Genomic DNA, 22,058 nt, shown 5'->3' with positions numbered 1-22,058 from the left:
TCATCCAGCAGGGTGATTATGGCATCAGCGATGAAGACGAATAATAGATAGAGGACAAGCAGAAACGACGATAAAGATGAATCCAAAACTCCAGAAGGAAGAAAAACCGAGATGTCGGGAAGAGAAGAGTGAGGTTAAAGAGGACGAGGATGATGAAGATGAGAGTGATGATGAAGAGGTCATGCATGGGTGGATATGACTCTGTGATCAGAAGGAAGTTGGCAAGAGGAAAAAAGAAGAAGGATACACGAGATTTGATCTCTGATGGAAGTTGAAGATGAAGAAAGCGATGAAGATTTGGAGATTAAGGGTGCTTTATGTTCAAGAGGATTTTATCCTACAATGACTAGCAAAGAAGAAATGGATATATAGACCGATGCTTATCATGCCTGGATAAAGCAAATAGTTTAGAAGTAACACAGCTGAAGATACAGAAGAGGAGAAACTGCTGAGAGGATCCCAAGAATTGGAGAAGAAGAAAGAACAGGGCAAAGAAACTCTGAAAACTCAATCATACAACGGGTGGAGAAGATAAGTTTTGGTTATGAAGAATCAGAGGGAACCAAATCAACAATCACTGTTACAGCTTTAACTGAACAATATCAAATGCAATTGTACCAGCCAAGGGGGGGTACCAGATGTTCCATATCCACAATCAGTTTCTGGACAGACACAGAATGAGAGGAAGAACAAAGAAGAAATAGAAGAAGGAGGAAGATTTCAGCTACACTTCCAGCAACTTTCAGAAGACTGTTATAATTGTGGACAGATGGGTTACTTTACCTGGGATGGAAATGCGCCAGGAGAAAACAACAGAGGAAGACAAAGGAGCAAGTGAAGATCACCTGTTAGTGCCTAGAAGAGACGAAGGGGGGTGTCAGCTGAGAGAATCGATTAGAGAAGAGAAAATAGCTAACAATTGAAATTAGGGAATCAATGGAGCTCTGCTATAAAAATCAAAGAGAAATCAAAATAGACATACTAATATTAGAAGATACTGTTATGGCAGTGTTGGGAAGAGATGCATTGTTTAAATTGAATTGTACAATAAGATGTACACTAGATGACTGGGTTTTTGGGAATCATGTGCTTAAAAAAGATAATATCATAGGAAGGATGATAATCTATTGTTCTGTCTATTAGACAATCTGTCTGGAAAAATAAAGTTAAAAGGGGTGACTGTTTATTCTGGGTTACATTCTTACACTAAGGGATTTCAGGCTAGGCTAAAAGGTGTTTAGACGTTTGCCAAGTCTGTGTGTAATGAGTCAGAAGCAGGTGGGGAACTTTCCCAATCACATATTCCAAAAATTTGGTGGTAAGAGATTTTGTCAATAAATCAGTGGAAAAAGTTTTAAATGTTATGAGAGAAAACATTAGATTAAAATAAGTTAGGAGTAGATTAGGGTTGAAGGAACTCTGAGACAGAAAGCTAAGTTTCAAAGTTAGTAGTAAGAGAGAGAACAATGGTGAAGGACACTGTAGAGTAGGAAGATCAAGGTAATTATAGGTGTATTTTGTGTAATCAAAAGTTTGAAAATCAGTGATTAGAGAAAGGACTGAGATTTGGGGAAAAAGTGACACTAGTGGTGATAGATGGAAGTACAAGCAAAGATAACTTTTTTCTTTGGGGAAAACTAGGAGTAACTAAGGACATTAACACTTCAGTCTATTATAACAACAGTGAGAAGCAATTTAACTCTTTCAACATTGATAGTTATTAAAGCCATAAATATATCGCATTTGATTATAAGGGAACCAATACAGCACCAATTTTAGGGGAAAGAATACTTATTAGGGTTAGGATGGGGACGTTTCTCCCATATGGAGAGATAATTATGGAGAATAAGTATTGTTATCAGGACCAGGAGTAGAAGCTGTTGCACCTAGTCAAAGGAGGGATAGGTTGTACAACGATATGAAGTGGAAGAGGGTTAGGAGTGACTGTTCACTTATTTGGCGTAATGTTACAGAGAAAGGTCAGGGAGAATATATGTGTACTTATCTAGGGCAAGCATTAGAAGTTGTTCCGGTTAAGAATTATGGGTTAAAGGGCTATGTAATTCATAAAGTAACGTTTATAATGGAAGAGTTGAGGTCTGTTGTAGCTTCCACAGTCATTGAGGGAGTTCAGGAGGAGTAGAACTGAATGGACAGTAGGCACTCCAACAGTAGATAATACACAGAGGATAATGGGAACTTTTGCACTAGAAGTAATTAGGGTTGATACAGCAATTAAGTCAACTACTTTAATGGTAACTTTGGAAGGGATTAGTGATACGATGGCAATAGCAAAGATAGGAAGTATAACACCGACAACAATTTTTCTGAAATCAAAGGGGTAGCAAGAAGGACTCATGGGGTTATGTTACGGATGGAGAGTGCTGTCAATGATAGTACGAATAGGGTTAAAATAGGAGAACAGAGAGTAGTAGAGAGAATATAGATTCATCATGAAGGGACAGGATGAGGTCTTTGATTTTAATGACAGACAAGGAGAGGTATCTGATCAGTACCGCTCGTTAGGGAAGAGAGAAACTAAAGGGAGTGGTTTGATTCTTCTGTTGTGAAAATTAGAGATAGATGGGCAGGTTCCAGCAGCTCATTCTGTAATATCAGTAAGGAATCTTGAGGGTCCATGTCTGTTGAGAATTCCAACCAAACATGTTAGAGACGGTCGTTCGACCTCTATCAATTATGTGTCAATTTAGGCTTTGTCATGACTGTTGTATCAGCAGCAACAGTCAGTAGCAGATAGAATAATGTCGTTGTCAGGGCATTTGTTTAAGCCTAGGGTTAGGTGTTATTGGGTTAAGTGAATTAACTTGTGTGAATTTGTTGGATGGTAAAGAAAAATCAGGTAACAGTGTAAATGAAGCATTTTAGGTGTAACCATTGAGGGCTAAAAGTTGTTTTTGTTCTAATAAAACATATGAGGTAAAGGGTATGTTTATGGGAATATCAGATTGTGACGATTATATGATGACTTTGGATAAGCATGACCTTAAGGGTAGTAATGAGAAATATAAGGTTACTTTTTATGTACCGGTTAGTAGGAACAGCAGGATTTTGATGGTTAAACGATTAGCTTTTGACTGATAATGTGACTATGGGGAATTTTAGAGATATTTAGAGGGTTTGGGGTGATAAAGCATATATATTCTTACATTATGGATGAAGGGATTTGGTTACATGTCAACGTTGAAGCTTCCATATGAGGCTTTTACTATTAAAAGAGGAGTAGCACCGAACACAGATCAATTTGAAACTAGAGTTCAAAATAGGATGAAAAGCGACATGTCATAGGCTTCAAGCCTATCATTGAAGGATAAGTCTAAGGGAGAAGGGGGGACTTTATTCATGGTATGGTGTAACATTTGGGAAGATCATATTGATAAATATTAGTTATACTTTGAGTCCAGATAGTTCAGATAATATCACTGGGGTTATAGATGCATTATAAGGGATGTGTTTGGGAGATCTGAGAGGATTTGGTTGCAAGATCAATTAGGCCAGTAGGGGCAGTGATGGGTCAGATTTTAGTTTCAGCTTTGATAACACTGTGTGATGTTTGTAATTTGTTACTGACCTTTGAGAAAGTTATGATATTGAGATAGGTTGGAGAGTGATGCCTGGAGACAACACTCAGATGCCGGTGTTGACTGTTCCTGATCTGGATAAAGATGGACAAGTGGAACTGATGGATAAATATCATTTTGATTATTTGATGATTTTTCAATTTTTTTTTTTTCAATATTGGGGTGATGTTGGTATGATTTATGAATCAAAGGGGGGAATAGGTTTATGTGATTCATGCATCATTTATATATCATTGTTATATTCCTAGTGGATATTGATGTTTAATTTGAAAGGGTTGTTTTGCAAAAGATACTGTTTGGTCGTTTCTTTTCTTTTCATTCCAGAAGCATTTGGGAGAACATGTGGAGATTGGAATACTCAAACAAAGACAATATGAAGGGACAATATGACTGGAGGAGATGAAACAAGGAGGGTGTGGCTGATTCCATCATCAACAATCCATTGGAAGAGGAGACTACAGGGAGATGAAGTGTAGTGGACTACATTCCAGTGTCTGCAATGAAATATAGACATGTGTAATACATAATTGTGTCATATTCTCAGGGATTAATTTTTGTAGAATGATATTTGATGTAATTGGATACATGTGAGGATCTTAGATGTTTTTGTTTATTTCGTGAATGTTTAGGGACAGAGAGGCTAGGAAGGGAGAGATTCACTGTAGAGTCCTATGGGTTGACCAGCCTTACAGTGGATGTTATTGGATAGGATTTTGTTTGCAGGGGCTTACATGTGTATTTAATTGCATCATAGTTTCAAATGCATTTACATGGTTAATGAGGTTATCTGGAGTACCGACGGTGGTTGCCTGGGGCAGAGGGACCGTGAGAGAATTTTACTGTCTTGATTGATGGATGGATATCTGAAAAGATGGCTGCCGGACAGTTTTTCGCTCTTACACTCCATAGAGATTTCTTCATATTTCATAGTAATGTATTCACACTTCATAAAAATAGTAATGTATTCACACTTCATAAACAGTTATTCATATTTCATAGAAAGGTATTTACACTCTAGAGGAGAATGTTTTTTGGTTTAATGTTAAAGATACTCAATAAGATAAATTGCTACTAGTCATAATCCTATTCTGTTTGTTTTCGAGACGTTTATTTCGTCTCGAAGGGGGGAATATAGTATCTGAAGATTATGCCTTTGTTAAATGTTTTTCATGAAGAAATTGAATGTTGGTTATGTTAGTATCAAAAGGCAATGTTTAGTATAATGTCACATATAATAGACAGGAAGTGTGTTGTAAACTGGTGATTGGCCAGAAGAGGGAGCCACCCCTCTTTTTGCATTGTTTATAAATAGGGGTTAAACGATGAGAAGGCAGAACGGCCATGGCAATCGGAGGAGCCGTTCTCCGGACACCGCGGGTCTGTACTTATGCTGTAACCTCGTGATTTTAATAAAAGCCTCTAATACGATGCAGCATAAGCGGACTCTTTGTTGACAGCAATAATGGCCACCACTCATCAGATACGACATGGTCAATGTGAATGTATCATTTTCCCTAAGGGAATCCATCTCCTCCTTCATAGCAGTAGCCCAAATCTCTAATTTTGGTGAAATCATTGCTTCTTTGAAGGTTTGTGGTGCATTGCACATTACTCTGTAGCAGTAGTCAACACTAGGTGGTATCTGGTCATCACACTTCACTTTACACTCATAGTCTTTTAAGTACTGGGGCTTCTTCCTCTCTCTGTCTGGATAGCGTGGACTCTGACTATCTGAAGTCTCGATTTGCAAATCTTGTGTCTCTTCGGAATTTTGATCTGCCATCTTGGCTTTTGGCATGGGGGATTGAAATCTCTCCCCATGAAGATCATCACTCATTTCCAAATCTGTCTGAGTTTGGCATTCGACTACACCTTTTGTAACGAACTTGACTAATCTGTTTTTAAGAACTTTTCCAGTGTCTGGGTAGTAGACTAGGTATGCTGGACTATTTTTATCATACCCGACAAAAATACCCTTTTCACATATTGAGTCCAACTTTTCTTGTTCTGTCTGTATGCATAGCAAACAGATCCAAATTCTTTCATCTTTGAAAGATCAGGCTTTCTCCCAGTAAACATGTAGTGTGGAGTCTGTCCTACACGCTTATTGTAACACCTATTGCGAATTACTGCAGCAGTCATTACAGCATATGTCCACAATTTCTTTGGTAGGTTGCTCTCAAGTAGCATGCATCTTGCCATTTCAAACAGTGTTCTCCAATTTCTCTCAGCGGTCCCATTTTGATGGGGTGAGTAAGGGGCTGAAGTTTCATGTCTTATGGCATTCTTACTGAGCAGTGACTGGAACTCTTTGGCTGTGTACTCTGTGCCATTATCTGACCTGACACACTTTATTTTTCCATAAGGGGCCACATCAGCAATAAACTTCTCAGTAGCTTTTACAGTATCACTTTTTGCTTTTAGGAAATACACAAAAACTGCCCCTGAATAATCATCCGTAAATGCTAGAGTATATCTGAACCCATCTTTCGCCTCTGGCTCAATAGGGCCAGCCAAATCAGTGTGCACAAGCTCAATCAATCAATCAATCAATTTTATTTTATATAGCCCTTCTTACATCAGCTAATATCTCGAAGTGCTGTACAGAAACCCAGCCTAAAACCCCAAACAGCTAGTAATGCAGGTGTAGAAGCACGGTGGCTAGGAAAAACTCCCTAGAAAGGCGAAAACCTAGGAAGAAACCTAGAGAGGAACCAGGCTATGAGGGGTGGCCAGTCCTCTTCTGGCTGTGCCGGGTGAAGATTATAACAGAACCATGCCAAGATGTTCAAAAATGTTCATAAGTGACAAGCATGGTCAAATAATAATCAGGAATAAATCTCAGTTGGCTTTTCATAGCCGATCATTAAGAGTTGAAAACAGCAGGTCTGGGACAGGTAGGGGTTCCATAACCGCAGGCAGAACAGTTGAAACTGGAATAGCAGCAAGGCCAGGCGGACTGGGGACAGCAAGGAGTCACCACGGCCGGTAGTCCCGACGTATGGTCCTAGGTGCTCAGGTCTCTCAGTTGGCTTTTCATAGCCGATCATTAAGAGTTGAAAACAGCAGGTCTGGGACAGGTAGGGGGTTTCGTAACCGCAGGCAGAACAGTTGAAACTGGAATAGCAGCAAGGCCAGGCGGACTGGGGACAGCAAGGTGTCATCATGCCCGGTAGTCCTGACGTATGGTCCTAGGGCTCAGGTTCTCAGAGAGAAAGAGAGAACGAGAGAATTAGAGAGAGCATACTTAAATTCACACAGGACACTGGATAAGACAGGAGAAGTACTCCAGGTATAACCAACTAACCCCAGCCCCCCGACACATAAACTACTGCAGCATAAATACTGGAGGCTGAGACAGGAGCGGTCCGGAGACACTGTGGCCCCATCCGAAGAAACCCCCGGACAGGGCCAAACAGGAAGGATATAACCCCACCCACTCTGCCAAAGCACAGCCCCCGCACCACTAGAGGGATATCCTCAACCACCAACTTACAATCCTGAGACAAGGCCGAGTATAGCCCACAGAGGTCTCCACCACAGCACAAACCAAGGGGGGGCGCCAACCCAGACAGGAAGATCACGTCAGTAACTCAACCCACTCAAGTGCTGCTTTTGCCTTTTCATCAGGCTCTCTGTTTCTGCTCTGAACAAATTTTCCCTGTGTGCAGATTTCACAGTTGAGGGTAGATTTGTCAATCTTACCTGTGATTTTCATTCCCTCTGTCACATTTTCTAACTTTGACACATCCTCAAAATTACAGTGGCCAATAATTTTGTGCCATGTGTGAATATCATAGCACCCATGACATCCATCATCATTTTCATCACTTACAGTGTTAAGATAGTAAAGTCTATCGTACTCCTCGATGTCAAAAGTGGTACCGTTCTTGTGGATGAGCTTGTTACACCCCTGTCGAAAGTTGACTGAAGCTCCGTTGGCTGTCGCTGCTTTAACAGAGAAAATGTCCTGTGGAAACGACGGCACGTACAGCGCCTTCGTCAGCGTTGTTTTCACCCGATGACCCGTGTTGTCTCTCAGGTAAACCTCCGCTGCACCTCTCCTCTCCGCGACACCATTCGTTCTTGTTCCGTCAGCCAGCTCCACGGAATGTTTTTCCGGTTTGAAAGTCTCGTCAAACTCCTTAAACTTCCCGATGTCCGTGACTATATGTGACGTTGCTCCCGTATCAACCATCAGCCCTTTTTGTTTCAGTCCACGAACCTGACAGTCACTTATTTTGAATGCAAATGTGTGGCCTTCAGCATCTGTTGCTTGTTTCACATTGTCTCTTCTTTTTCATCTGCAATTTGCGTCAGTATGAGTGGAGCTCTTGCAAAAACTACACCACTGTCTCCGTTCTCTGTGCTCTCCAGTAACGGTACATTCCCAGGCCTTGTGCCCTTTCTGGCCACAGTTGAAGCAGGTTATCTCGGTCCCTTTATCTCTTCCTCTTGGCCAGCTAACTTTAATGTTACTTGCCTTCATCACGTTGTCGTCAGTGGAAATGGCGCTAAACTTCTCGGTGCTTTCATAGCTCCTCAACTTGGTTTTGAACTTGCCATAAGTTGTCGGCTCGTCACTCTGCGTTATGTGGATGGCAAACGGCTTAAATGATTCGGGCAAACCTTTCAGAATCATTGCAATCAACAGCCCGTCACTTAAAGTCTCTTCAGCATTCCTCGGTGCTGTAATAGCCGTCTCAGCACGAATGATATAATCCGTAACACATTCGTCACTGGCTTTCTGAAGAGAAGTTAGCTCAGTGTAGAGGCTAATCACACGTGGCTTCCCTTTACCTGCATAATGTTCCCTCAATATCTTCAACGCTTTTCTCCCATCATCTGCTGCTTCTCTCATTATCAGGGAAAGACTTTTATCATCCAAAACCTGTATCAATTCGGCGTAGGCTTCTTAATTTTTCTCTCCGTCTTCTTCATCTTCATCCACGCTCAATATGGTGGCCTTTAGCCCTAGCAAACGCAAGTGTCCCAAAAACTTAGTCTCCCATAACTCGTAGTTTTTTTCATCTCCATCGAAACATAATCTATTCCATCGGCTTCCATGTTCCCTCCTGGGCCCATAACCTGTTGGTGCTGTCATCTTCAGGACAGGAATACCGGCTTACTTAACGGAGGAATAAACACACATGTTCATCGTTGGTGTTTCAACCAGAACGCGGGAAAATGCCCATTCTTTATTTTCGCACATGCGCAGTTGTACATCTCTCATAGGGCATAACTGTACCAGTGTAAGAACACAATTTATAACATATTAGTCTATATGTTAACAGTAATATCTCGAACGGACGTGGCTGTTTCACCATTAACGATTCCAGCTTTAATCAGACTGAATGACAGGCACTCATTTCACTCTCAGGGAAATATGTATATTTTGCAGTGTATAACAGGGTCCTGGTCAATTCAGAATTTAATTGAGAATGGCTCATAAATCCAATTCAATTATTGAATTTTAATTGAAGGAATAAGTAGGATACAGAATTGCAATTTTAATTAAAGGAAATAGAGTTGAATTCAGTGGAATGAAATTAAATTAAAATGCCTCTTCTGTTCTATAGTTGTAGTCTATACAAATATACATATTGTAAATTAAATATCAAACATGTTGTAATAAACATGCATATAAAATATTGATGAAACAATTGATTTTCAGGACAAACTATTGAAATGAATGATCAAGGAAAACAAAACTTGTAGTTATTATATTTCATTAATCACTTAAATGTTGTTCAATATGGGGGGAATACTACATTTCCCACAATGCATTAGTTTAACCCTCAAGTTAACCCTGAAGCCTTCAAAAAGAAGACAAACAAATGAAATGGTTGGTGGAAATATAATGGTATATTCTAAGCACTAAGGTTAATAGAGTATATGAACATTGTTTCCAGAGAAAAGTTATATATTCTTTGGTATCTGGAAGTGTGACCTGTCAGATTCAATGAAACTCTCATGTCCTATGACTGAGTGAAATTTATTTGAATTGCACTGAATTAAATTATACTTCCTGTCACGGAAATTCAAATTCTACATCCTGTGGGGTGTGGCCAATTGAATTTGATTTTCAACTCATGAGTTGAATGGGAGTCAATTCCCAAATTCTGAATTGAGCAAAACCCTGGTGTATATAATATCTTATAGTGTTTTTCAATTACATGAATCTATACTGAACAAACATTTATATTAGGAAATCAGTCAATTGAAATAAATTCATTAGGCCCTAATCTATGGATTTCACCATTGGGCAGGGGCACAGCCATGGGTGGGCTTGGGAGGGCATAGGCCCACCTACTGGGGGAGCCAGGCCCAGCCAATCAGAATTAGTTTTTCCCCACAAAGGGGCTTTATTACAGACAGAAATATTCCTCCATTTCCTCAGCTGTCAGGGTGGCTGGTCTCAGACGATCCCGCTGGTGAAGAAGCCGGATGTGGAGGTCCTGGGCTGGTGAGGTTACACGTGGTCTGCGGTTGTGAGGCCAGTTAGACATACTGCCAAATTCTTGAGAGAAATTTGAGAGAAATACGTTTTTTGTGCATATGGAACATTTTTGGGATCTTTTGTTTCAGCTCATGAAACATGGGACTGACACTTTACATGTCTGATGATAATATGACAACATGTATGAATTGACCTGTCTTATGATAATATGATAACATGTGTGAATTGACCTGTCTTATGATAATATGATAACATGTGTGAATTGACCTGTCTGATGATAATATGATACCATGTGTCAATTGCATCTTGAATATACTCTACTGTATTCATTTCCATCTAACATGTATTACATGTTTTAGGCTGACTCTCTCTGTCTCTCTCTGTCTCTCTCTCTCTCTCTCTCTCTCTCTCTCGCTCTCTCGCTCTTTCTTTCTCACTCTCTCTCATTTCTCCCTCACAGCACCACATGCCCATGGCTCCACTTCTTCCTCCACCTCCACCTCTTCCCAATCATCACACATTAAAGTGTAATTTCCTGCTGAACCACCTGGATGCCCTAAAGACAAGGATAAGTGTCCTACATAGGTTTCCCTGGTTTTCCCGGAATCCCTGTTGGAGGATTCCCGGAATCAGGAGAGAATACGCAGGAAATCCGGAATCACCAATTTATTGAACGTTCCCGGGAATTTTGCAACCCTACTCCTACGATGAATAACATATATTTTTTGATGTATTCTTCGTATGTTAAATCAATCCCACAAAGCCACTAAAGGAATCAGAACATTGTTTAATTACAAATACAACCTGTTATTCAACTGGAAACATAAAGAACTAGATAATATTGTAATGACCCAGCTGGGTCATAAAGTAAAAGAGAGACGGGCACCAGGTGTACAGGCAGAACACAGGTTTATTCCTAAATGGGCTATTGTTCAGGCCACAACCCACGCCGCTAAACCTCAAACATACACAAATAGAACATGTCAAATCAAGGGTCCCGAACAGAAGAGAGAGATGAGACCGTAACCCCTATTTAATCATTCCCAAAATCCCGCGGGATTACCCATCATACCCCCCAACCTTTCCATCTGTCCTGGCATATTTAACCCCTGCTAGTACCCATGAGAACGATAACACATCCATGAACACAGAACACAATACAGGGTCGTTACATAGCCCCCTCCTTTCTAAACCCTAGCCCCTAGGGTTACAAAACAAAATCCTTAAAACGACCCGGAGGTCGCATCAGTCTCTTGTGCCTTCCCTTGACTCTCACTGGTGGACCCCCAGAACACTCATCTGCCCCAATGTCATTTCCAGCACCCCCGAAGAGGCAGCCCCCGTCCCAGGCTCAGCTTGCATTAGAGTCTCCTCGCTAGACTGTCCCCGTGTGCTCACATCAGAGTCCTCACTTCCATTCCCTACCGTTTTCCTCCCTCTGTAGGGCGCCAATCGGTCCCGGTGGACCACCACCTTCCTGCCCCGTGGGGGAACCTCCACCCGGTACGTCACCTCCCCCACTCTCTCTATCACCAGGCACGGCCCCACCCAGGCACTGTCCAGCTTTGGGCACCGCCCCTTCTTGCGCGTGGGGTTGTGAAGCCACACGCGTTCTCCCGCTCCAAAGTGCCTCCCCCTAGCGCGTGAGTCATAGTGGCGCTTTTGGCGCATTCCTGCGTTCTCGAGTTGCTCTCTTGCGAAGGTGTGAGCCGCCTCTAACCGGTTCTGCAGTCGACGAACATAGTTCGGGCCAGGCAAAACCCCGTCGTCGTTATCAGGAGGGTGGCCAAACGTCAGTTCGGCTGGGGTGCGCAACTCACGACCTAACATTAGTAGCGCTGGGGAGCACGCAGTCGATTCCTGAACAGCCGACCTACATGCCATGAGAATAAACGGTAAGTGGGTGTCCCAATCTCTCTGGTGTTTTGAGGTAACGATAGCCAGCTGTTGTGCTAATGTTCTGTTAAATCTTTCCACCAGCCCATCACTCTGGGGATGAAGCGGAGTAGTGCGCGTCTTCTCCGCGCCTAACCGTCTACACAACTCTGAGAACACCCGTGACTCAAAGTTTCTCCCCTGGTCGCTGTGTATAGACTGTGGCACCCCCGAACCGACTGATTATTCCCCCTACCAATGCATCAGCTACTGTTTCTGCCTCCTGGTCTGGGAGAGCGTAAGCCTCTGGCCACTTGGTGAAGTAGTCCATAGCAGTTAGAATCCACCTGTTACCGCTGTCTGTGATTGGAAACGGTCCAACTATGTCTACCCCCAGTCTCTCCATGGGCTCCCCTACTGGGAATTGTTGTAGGAGGGCGTGTGACTGACCTGGAGGTCCTTTCTTAGCAGCACACTCATCGCACTGCCTGCAAAAGTCCTCCACATCCCTCCTGTGCCTGGCCCAATAGAAGCCTTTACGTACGCGCTTTAACGTTTTGGAGACCCCAAAATGCCCTGCGCCTACTCCCCCGTGAAGCTGCTGTAACACGCTCCCTTGCAGCCTTTTGGGAACCACTACCTGCCACGTCATTTCTCCAGTAGCTGGCTTTTTCCACCCCCTCTGGAGCACTCCCTCAGCCACTCTAAGGACTGAGAATTTAGCCCAGAGTCCTTTGGTGACTGGTGATAGAGGGGCTACTTCCCCCCATGGCGGTCGTCTTCTCTCTTCCACCCACCCCCAGCACAGGACGCAGCTCTGCGTCCTCCTCCTGGCGACGCCTCCACTCCCCGACGTCCACAGCCTCAAGCTCCCGGCACTCTGTCACCCTCAGCTGACTCACCGTGGCGGTGACTCCCTCCTCCATGCACAGTTCCCTCTCTCGCTCCACCCGTTTGGCGCAGTACCCACAGCCGTCCTCAGCACACGGGGCGGCGGGACAAGGCGTCTGCATTGCTGTGGCGAAGGCCGGCCCTGTGCTCCACCTGGAAGTCGTAGGGTTGCAGCTCCTCCAACCAGCGGGCGATCTGACCCTCTGGCTCCTTGAAGGAGAGAAGCCACTGCAGGGCGGAGTGATCCGTCCGCACCACAAACGGCAGGCCCCCCAGGTAGTACTTGAAATGGCGTACTGCTGCCACGACAGCCAAAAGCTCCCTCCTTGTCACGCAGTAGCGTTTTTCAGCCTTATCAAAAGTTCTGCTGTAATAAGCTACTACGTGCTCCCCGTCAGAACCACGCTGAGCCAGCACGGCCCCCAAGCCCTCATTGCTTGCATCGGTGTCCAGAATAAACGGACGGTTTGGGTCTGGTGAGGACAGGACAGGGGCCTCCACCAGGGCACGTTTGAGGGCCTCAAACGCCCGCTGGTGCTCTTCGGTCCACTGAAAGACAGTGTCCTTCTTGAGAAGGTGGTTCAAAGGAGCTGCTATCCCCGCAAACCCTTTCACAAACCTACGATAGTAGGATGCCAGACCCAGGAAGCTCTTAACCTCCTTTTTTCCTTTGGAATTGGCCACCCCTCACAGCCTCCACTTTGTCTGGCAACGTGCTGATACCCTCACCACCCAGCTGATGACCCAGGAACGCCAACTCCCTTTGCATGAAATGGCACTTTTCCGGGTGTAATTTTAGCCCCGCCCCGAGATCCTCTCCAGCACTCGCCTAAGTGCCCCCAGTGCCCCCTCAAACGACGTGCCATGTACCAATATGTCGTCTAGGTACACGACACACTCGTCTCTCGGAACCCCCGCCAGCACTCTGTCCATGAGCCTCTCAAAGGTGGCAGGAGCATTACAAAGCCCGAAGCACAGCACCTTGAACTGCCAATGGCCCCTATCCGTGGAGAAGGCCGTTTTCACGTGCCCCAGGCGAGAGGGGCACCTGCCAGTAGCCGCTGCGCAGATCAAGGGAAGAGAACCACGAGGACCCTCTGACGTGGTCTAGCGACTCATCGATCCTCGGTATGGGGTAAGAGTCTTTAATGGTGACAGAATTTAGGCCCCTGTAGTCCGCACAAAACCTAAGTTTACCCCCTTTTCTTAGGCACCATGACGACCGGCGCGGACCACGGGCTATCTGATGGCTCAATGAAATCAGCCCGCAACATGTCAGCAATAGCTGTGGCTGCTGCTTCCCTCTTGGCAAGGGGAATGCGACGGGGCCGAATTTTAATGGGTTGGTTGTCCCCAGTGTCGATGTCGTGCTGAACCAGGTGCGTTTGCCCTACCTCATCTTCCCCCCAAGCGAAGCTATCTTTAAAGTCAAACAGCAGCTGCTTTAATTGTCTCTGTTGTCCCTCGTCCAGACCTTGACAGTTTTTCAGCCACACAGCCTCAACGGCGTCGATAACTTCCTCCTTCCCCCCGTCGGGCTGATGGGGTGAAGGAGCCAGTGTGTTTTGGGCTACTGGGATGCCTGTGCTTGCACCATTATGGGGAGTGAAGGTCGTTGCCGCCGGAGACAGCTGCTGGGATGGAACAACGACCAAGGGAGCAGCCGGGACGACCAGTGGAGTTTCGGCAAGCTTGGAGGAAGACGGAGGGACAGCCCTGCCCCTGCTGGCCCTCCCGTAGGCGACATTCCCACTGTGGGCCCCCGACAGCCTCAAAGTGCCCGAAGCTAAGTCCAACTGAGCCCCACAGTTTTTCAAAAAGTCCATTCCCAGTATACAGGGGTCCTGTACCGCTGCTACCCACACCGGACACCCCACAGTTCTCCCCCCCACAGTCACAGACACCCGACACTTCCCTAACATGGGGGCTAGCTCCCCCGTGACAGTCCGTAGCTGGACAAAGGTCGGCTCCACCCGCACCCCAACAGGTAGTATGTCTGGTCTCACCAGGGTTACTGTAGAGCCCGTGTCGACCAGGGCCAAACATTCCACCCCCTCTACCTTGACGATGACATTGCAGAAGTCCCCAATGGTGGTACGTCCCACCACAACTACCGGACTAGGAAACACGGTGGCCGCTACACCCTGGGGAAGCAGGTCCCCACCCTCTTGCCTGCACTGCTGGGTACATCTTCTGCTTACTGTGGGTTCGGGGCGGAGGAATGGGCCCGCGCTGCCCCCCTGCGCGAGAACCCGCTGTCGTTTCCCTGTTGACTGGAGAATCTGCCACACTCCCGCTGAATGTGGCCAGTCTGGCCACAACCCCAGCAGACAATGGAAGTTGAGCTGACACTGCGATGTTGTCTGGAGCCCTTCTCAATGACAAGCGAAGCGGTCTTGACTAACCCTCCCAACTCGTCGACCCACTCTGGTTTGGTGACCCCCAGCACCCCGGCCGCCGCTGCTCTCACCTCTGGTTGACTGGCAACCTCCACTCTCACTCCCTCACCCCAGATCAGCTCCCTCTTCCTGGCTATCTCCACTGCAGCCCGCAGAGATGCTGGGTCCGACATCTGCACATGCTTACCCAGTTCGGTGGGGGAGAGCGCTCTAATGAAACTGTCCCGTGCCAGCTCGTCTTGCACCCCAATCGACATATTTGCATAAGCCCGCCTGGTCAGGCTCAGAATATCACTTGCCAACGCCTTTAATGATTCCCCCTGAAGTCTCTTTTTGTTATTCAGTTCAATCCGCAGCATGTTGGGCTGTGCATCGCTGCCGAACGGCCCCCCAATGCCTCCACTAGCGCACCGTAGTCGCCCCTCTCGTCCGGGGCTAGCGTTAGCAGGCATTCCGACGCCTCCTCTGACAGGCTCAGGGCAAGCTGTAACCCTTTCGTCTCGTCAGACCACCTCCCGGCTCTAGCCAACAACTCCGAATTGAGTGAAAAAAACTTCCCATTTACCTTGTCCATTGAACTTTGGGAGTTTAGCCGCTACCGTGGCTAATGGCAATAGGGGCGCTGCCATCTCTGTTTACATAAGGAGGTCCAGCCATTTCCGCACGCGGTGACGTCGATATCTCCGTCGCCGTGACGTCTGTTCTGGTCGAGCGGTTTGAAGGAAAACCCGCCCGTTCTGCCATCTTGCTGACTGACAATTTAACTCCCGCCATGTGGCTCTCCAGCTCTTCTACAGCCGTCATCGCCTGACCCTCCCGACCGGGTACACCCGAGCCCACAACGGCCACTTTGTCCGACTCTTCCTTAACTTTCCGCCTCGCCCCGATCATCCTGACCGTAGATGCGAGTCACGCTAAAGCTAACCACGGCCTATACTGAAACAGCTAACTCGCCTAATCTCGATCTATCCCGTCGTTCGAAAGCACTTCTGACACCAATGTAATGACCCAGCTGGGTCATAAAGTAAAAGAGAGACGGGCACCAGGTGTACAGGCAGAACACAGGTTTATTCCTAAATGGGCTATTGTTCAGGCCACAACCCACGCCGCTAAACCTCAAACATACACAAATAGAACATGTCAAATCAAGGGTCCCGAACAGAAGAGAGAGATGAGACCGTAACCCCTATTTAATCATTCCCAAAATCCCGCGGGATTACCCATCATACCCCCCAACCTTTCCATCTGTCCTGGCATATTTAACCCCTGCTAGTACCCATGAGAACGATAACACATCCATGAACACAGAACACAATACAGGGTCGTTACAATATCAAAGATGTTGTATCGACTTTATTGCTGGATAAGAATGGCTTCTCTCTCACACCTATTTTGGTTTGGTGTCAGTTTGTCCACTAGAGGGCGACGCACTACTAGAGACAAATAGGGAGGATTCTCCATGGGATGGGATGGGCTGCTGAAAACCAGGAAACTGGAGCGCTCTACCATCAGGCTTCATTACTTTCCAGTCGGCTGTCTGCACCTGTAGTGTCTAAAAATGGACCCATCCAAGGTAAGAAAATTGTTTGAAAAAAAACTGAGTATGCTGTTATTTTGTGGATATATTAGTGGTAAAGTCTCTGGTAAAGTTTGTTGATAGTAAAGTAGGCTACATTGTATCCGTTTCATATTTCACTTCCAGCAACTCGGATGTGCCGGAAAAGAAACTTGCACGATGAAACGCAACAACGTGATGTAATAGTTCATAGGCCTACATTAAAATGTCTAGGTTATTATCTAGCTATGAATTCATAACGCAGTAATATCCTATGAATTTATCGCTAGTCCTTTCACGTCATTCGAGGGGTGTGTGTGTGTGTGTGTGTAGGAGGAATCTGCCTCTGAGAAGGAAAGGAAGCCAGCAGGGGAGGAGAGTGAAGAGCCGTCCAGCAAACTCCTCAGGACCTCTACTAGAATGTGAGTGGACATAGAGTATATTATCTATTATCTACCTGGTACAGCCAGGGCCACCCCTCAGAGTGGATATGAGTGGACATAGAGTATATTATCTATTATCTACCTGGTACAGCCAGGGCCACCCCTCAGAGTGGATATGAGTGAACATAGAGTATATTATCTATTGTCTAAATTGATGGGTCATGTAAAAGAAATGCTATAACCCCCCCAGCCACATCTTGCTAAGTGGATGGGTCTCTACAGAAGGTGTAAACGGTACAGTGAAATGGTTACTTGCATAGTAGCAATATCAAAAATAGATAGTGTCAATATAAAGGAAAATGAACAAGTGTCAATGCCAGTAGAGAAAGAACCAAAGAATATAAAGGATGTACAAGAACAATATCAAGAACCATATCAGTGATACTGGTGATAGATGAGGTAGTTACATGCATACAATCAGGGGTAAAGTGGCTGAGCAGCAGGATAAAACAATTAATAGTAGCAGCAACGTATGGCGTGTGTGTTAGGAGAGAGTCATTTGAATAGAGGCACTGCAGATAGTGCTGATGACTGGGAACTCGCCCCCAGTGATGAACTGGTCCGTCAGAACCACGCATGAACAAGGGAATCTATATTCGGAGAGTCTGTTTCTGTCCTGCCCTTGACTTTGGTGCAGGGCATGTGATGTCCATAGCCTCTTCGTCGCAAAACTCCCTGATCTTCTAAAAAATATAAGTTTGTCTAGCTGTGTCCAGTCCAGGTGGTGCTTGTACAGGCAGACCATCTATGTGAGGAATGATGTCAGTGTTGCTTAGCAGCTGAGTCCGAACGCTCCTTGTCAACAACAACACCAGGCTCCAGAGCATCAAAGCTGTAAAACAGGAAATAACAACAACAAAATTAGAAGACATAACATCAATTCACCTCCTTAGGTTAGTTAAGAAGAATAACCTCCTACAATACAATGAAGTGCTGGTACTGCTTGATCTGTGGCAGCGACCTGAAGTACGGAGTCAGGTGTTGTTGCCAGCCATAGCACCGTACCATCCTCCAGTACAACCAGCTGTGGGATGTTGACCCGTCACAGTGCTGTCCTTCACAAAACCAGCGATCTCGGATAAAGTGTTTACTCTGGTCATTCTGGCGCGTCTGCTTGATGAGGCCGAAGCACCAGTCGGGGGTGAACTTGGTGTGGCCTGTGATCAGGAAGTGAAGGTCCAGACTGTGGTGGATCATGTGATCAGGAAGTGAAGGTCCAGACTGTGGTGGATCATGTGATCAGGAAGTGAAGGTCCAGACTGTGGTGGAGCTGGTCTGCCAGGCACAATACCAGAGCACAAACTTGTTCTTGTTTTGGCCGCTGCAGTTGTCAGAATTCAGGTCCACACGTGTTTCCCCAACTCCGTAGTTGGTGAAGAAATGGTGCATGTTGTTGTTGACTGCGCTGCTGCCTTTGCTGGATGACATGCCTTCATCAATCAACTAGTTGACTTGTTGTGGTCCTTCACAGCAGACACCAAACAAGCCACACTTGCGAGGAGTTAAAAAGTAGATGGGACCTGGCTGAATAGGGTCAGAAGGATAGTGCACCTGCAAACAACAACAAAAGAGCATTAATATCAGTTAAAATCATTTGTCTCACCCCTGTCAGTCTGTCTTTATACAGCTCAGTGAAAGGCATTTGCCTGCTTCCCATATACAGTACTAGTCAAAAGTTTGGACACACCTACTCATTCCATGGTTTTTCTTTATTGTTGCTATTTTCTACATTGTAGAATAATAGTGAAGACATCAAAACTATGAAATAACACATATGGAATCATGTAGTAATCAAAAAAGTGTTAAACAAATCAAAATATATTTTATATTTGAGATTCAAGTAGCCACCCTTTGCCTTGATGACAGCTTTGCACACTCTTGGCATTCTTTCAACCAGCTTCATTTGGTAGTCACCTGGAATGCATTTCAATTAACAGGTGTGCCTTCTTAAAAGTTAATTTGTGGAATTTCTTTCCTTCTTAATGCGTTTGAGCCAATCAGTTGTGTTGTGAAAAGGTAGGGGTGGTGTACAGAAGATAGCCCTATTTGGTAAAAGACCAATTCCATATTATGGCAAGAACAGCTCAAATAAGCAAAGAGAAACGACAGTCCATCATTACTTTAAGACATGAAGGTCAGTCAATATGGAACATTTCAAGAACTTTGAACGTTTCTTCAAGTGCAGTCGCAAAAACCATCAAGCGCTATGATGAAACTGGCTCTCATGAGGACAGCCACTGGAAAGGAAGACCCAGAGTTACCTCTGCTGCAGATGATAAGTTAATTAGAGTTACCAGCCTCAGAAATTGCAGCCCAAATAAATGCTTCACAGAGTTCAAGCAACAGACACATCTCAACATAGCTATAGCCACTGGTAACATTGAATATATGAGCCTACTGGTATGGTGCTGGAGAGAAATCAACTTTAAAAGCAGTGAATTGCCCCTCTAACATCTCTTCTATACCTCTATTGCATCATCCTCATGACCTGTGAAATGAATGTAGAACAGTGAAGTGACCACAGCATGTGGTGGTGGTGTAGGGGAACAGAGCAGTGTGTGACTGTTTCCTGTGTCCAGGTGGACCTGGTCTAGAGAGAAGTGTCGTCTTCTGGAGACTGAGATCTCTAGGCCGGAGGAGGAGCTGGAGGTGCTGAAGGTAAGACTAGTGGCCATGTCTATAGTCAATGTGAGCAAACCACATACAGTAGATCACAATATTCTCTGAAGACACTGCAATCTACTGTGTGTGTATGTTTGTCTGTGTGTGTGTGTGTGTGTGTGTGTGTGTGTGTGTGTGTGTGTGTGTTTGTAGCGGCTGGCAAAGTTCAACGTGGATGAGCAGTCTGCCACACTCCCCAGAACCTCCTCCTATAGAAGGTGAGTGGACATAATACGATGAAATGAGTCTAATATTAACAACTCTACCATAACATATTTTATTACATCATCCTCATGACCTGTGAAATGAATGTAGAACAGTGAAGTGACCACAGCATGTGGTGGTGGTGTAGGGGAACAGAGCAGTGTGTGACTGTTTCCTGTGTCCAGGTTGACCCTGTCTGAGGAGGAGTGTCGTGATCTGGAGGCTGAGATCTCTAGGATGAAGGTGAAGCTGGAGGTGCTGAAGGTAACACTAGTGGTCATGTCTGAGAGGTCAAATGTCATTGTGATCAAACCACATATAGATCACAGCCACATACTGTGTGTGAGTGTGTGTTAAAGTTCCAACTGTAAACTATTTTATGATGATATTGAGAGACCAGTATAAATATTCTAATACGTCTTAACAATATTAATATATTCATGTTCTTTATTTTATATCAGTAGTCAGTTTTTCTATTCCTTCCTCACTGTTGTCACCTTTGTTGTTTTAGAGAATGTTGGATGTTCCAGCTCTGCTGCTGACAACTCTGGAGGAGATGAACCCACATGAGCTGAAGACATTTCAGTGTTCCCTGACTAGTGGCCTGCTGCCTGACTGTCCTCCCATCCCAGAGAGTCAGCTGGAGAACGCTGACAGACAGGTCACAGTGGATCAGATGGTGAAGAGATACGGCCCTGAGAGAGCTGTGGAGATCACACTGAGGATCCTGAGGGGGATGAAGCGGGTAGACCTAGCAGAGAAGTTAGAGACAGATCACAGAGGAGGTAACAGAACAAGAATGTACATCAATCTATACATCACAATCACAGTTCAGTGGAGGTCTAACCAGAAAGAACATTCAACTGACTTCATAATAACATTCAGCAGGCCTCTCTTTTATCATTTTTATTAATGATGTATCCAGGTGACCCCATTATGTTTAAACAGCAATCCAACATTCATTATATTCCATACATATAATCACCAATACAGTAGGGAAGATATCACAAACAGATTAGACTTTCTAATCATGGCTGTATGTCTCTTCCTGAGCTGCCTAATCTGGAAGATGAACCAGAATGATCTGGCAGAGAAGTTAGAGAGAGATCAGAGAAGTAGGATTGTAGACAAGGACCCTAACTGTCTCTCTATCCCCCCTCCTATCTTCCCCTCTATTTCCCCTGTTTCCCCCTCTTTCTCAGGTACTGCCTCAACCTCTCACCTGCCCTTATTCCCACCGAGGCCCCGATCCGTCCTCTCCCCTGTGGGGTTCCTCCCCCTTTCCCGCCTTCTCTCCAGCTCCTCCTCCTCCTTTGGCTCGTCTATGAACTCCTTGTTGTTAACTTCTCCTGGTAGCTCAGGACAGCTCAGGTCACAGGTAAGAGGACGGTTAGAGAAATGTAGGATCACTTCTACCCTCATATGTTAAAACACCTGTACTCACTGTCATAGTCAGTTCTACAGTTCTACCCTCATATGTTAAAACACCTGTACTCACTGTCATAGTCAGTTCTACCCTCATATGTTAAAACACCTGTACTCACTGTCATAGTCAGTTCTACCCTCATATGTTAAAACACCTGTACTCACTGTCATAGTCAGTTCTACAGTATGAAATGATACAGTCCACACATTCAGTCTAGATAATTAACTAATCTCTCATGTACACTATGAGTGGTGGGGGTCAGACTGCATCCCTACACACATACACACACACCATTAGACAAAAAGGCTGTGATTATATTTCTGTGTGCGTGCGTGTGTTAAAGTTCCAACTGTAATCTATTATATGATGATATGAGAATGAGGTATTGAGAGACCAGTAGAAATATTCTAGTACGTCTTAACAATATTAATATATTCATGTTCTTTATTTTATATCACTAGTCAGTTTAAGGCTTAACATCACAGAGTTTATAAGGCACCTAATGCCATGGGGAAGTTAAACATCACAGAGTTTATAAAGCACCT

The 22,058-nt window shown here is 45.0% G+C and overlaps 2 protein-coding genes across 3 annotated transcripts in view; both read left to right on the top strand.

Annotated features, from left to right (window-relative positions):
- Positions 1 to 22,058, top strand: part of LOC121532579 — a 148,598-nt gene that overhangs the window by 37,705 nt on the left and 88,835 nt on the right. The window lies entirely within an intron of this gene.
- LOC123483493 lies at positions 16,719 to 21,543 on the top strand. 2 transcript variants are annotated; one of them, XM_045213674.1, is made up of 7 exons: positions 16,719 to 16,797; positions 17,113 to 17,201; positions 19,802 to 19,880; positions 20,037 to 20,101; positions 20,273 to 20,351; positions 20,599 to 20,872; positions 21,290 to 21,543. In XM_045213674.1, exons 1-7 carry the CDS (start codon positions 16,783 to 16,785, stop codon positions 21,514 to 21,516), a joined length of 828 nt encoding a protein of 275 aa, XP_045069609.1. In that variant the 5' UTR covers positions 16,719 to 16,782; the 3' UTR covers positions 21,517 to 21,543. The 2 variants fall into 2 exon arrangements, with proteins under 2 accessions (XP_045069609.1, XP_045069610.1); XM_045213675.1 differs by having other exon boundaries at positions 21,330 to 21,497.

Source organism: Coregonus clupeaformis, unplaced genomic scaffold (assembly GCF_020615455.1).
Source record: "Coregonus clupeaformis isolate EN_2021a unplaced genomic scaffold, ASM2061545v1 scaf0138, whole genome shotgun sequence".
Taxonomy (NCBI): domain Eukaryota; kingdom Metazoa; phylum Chordata; class Actinopteri; order Salmoniformes; family Salmonidae; genus Coregonus; species Coregonus clupeaformis.
Note: the sequence above shows the minus strand (reverse complement) of the source record. Positions and strands in the feature narration are given on the sequence as shown.

Bases quoted from the DNA above. Each gene is read 5' to 3' on its own strand.
- LOC123483493 (XM_045213674.1), top strand. The intron at 17,202-19,801 runs GTGAGTGGACAT...TCCTGTGTCCAG, and splicing joins CTCAGGACCTCTACTAGAAT to GTGGACCTGGTCTAGAGAGA. The intron at 20,102-20,272 runs GTGAGTGGACAT...TCCTGTGTCCAG, and splicing joins AGAACCTCCTCCTATAGAAG to GTTGACCCTGTCTGAGGAGG.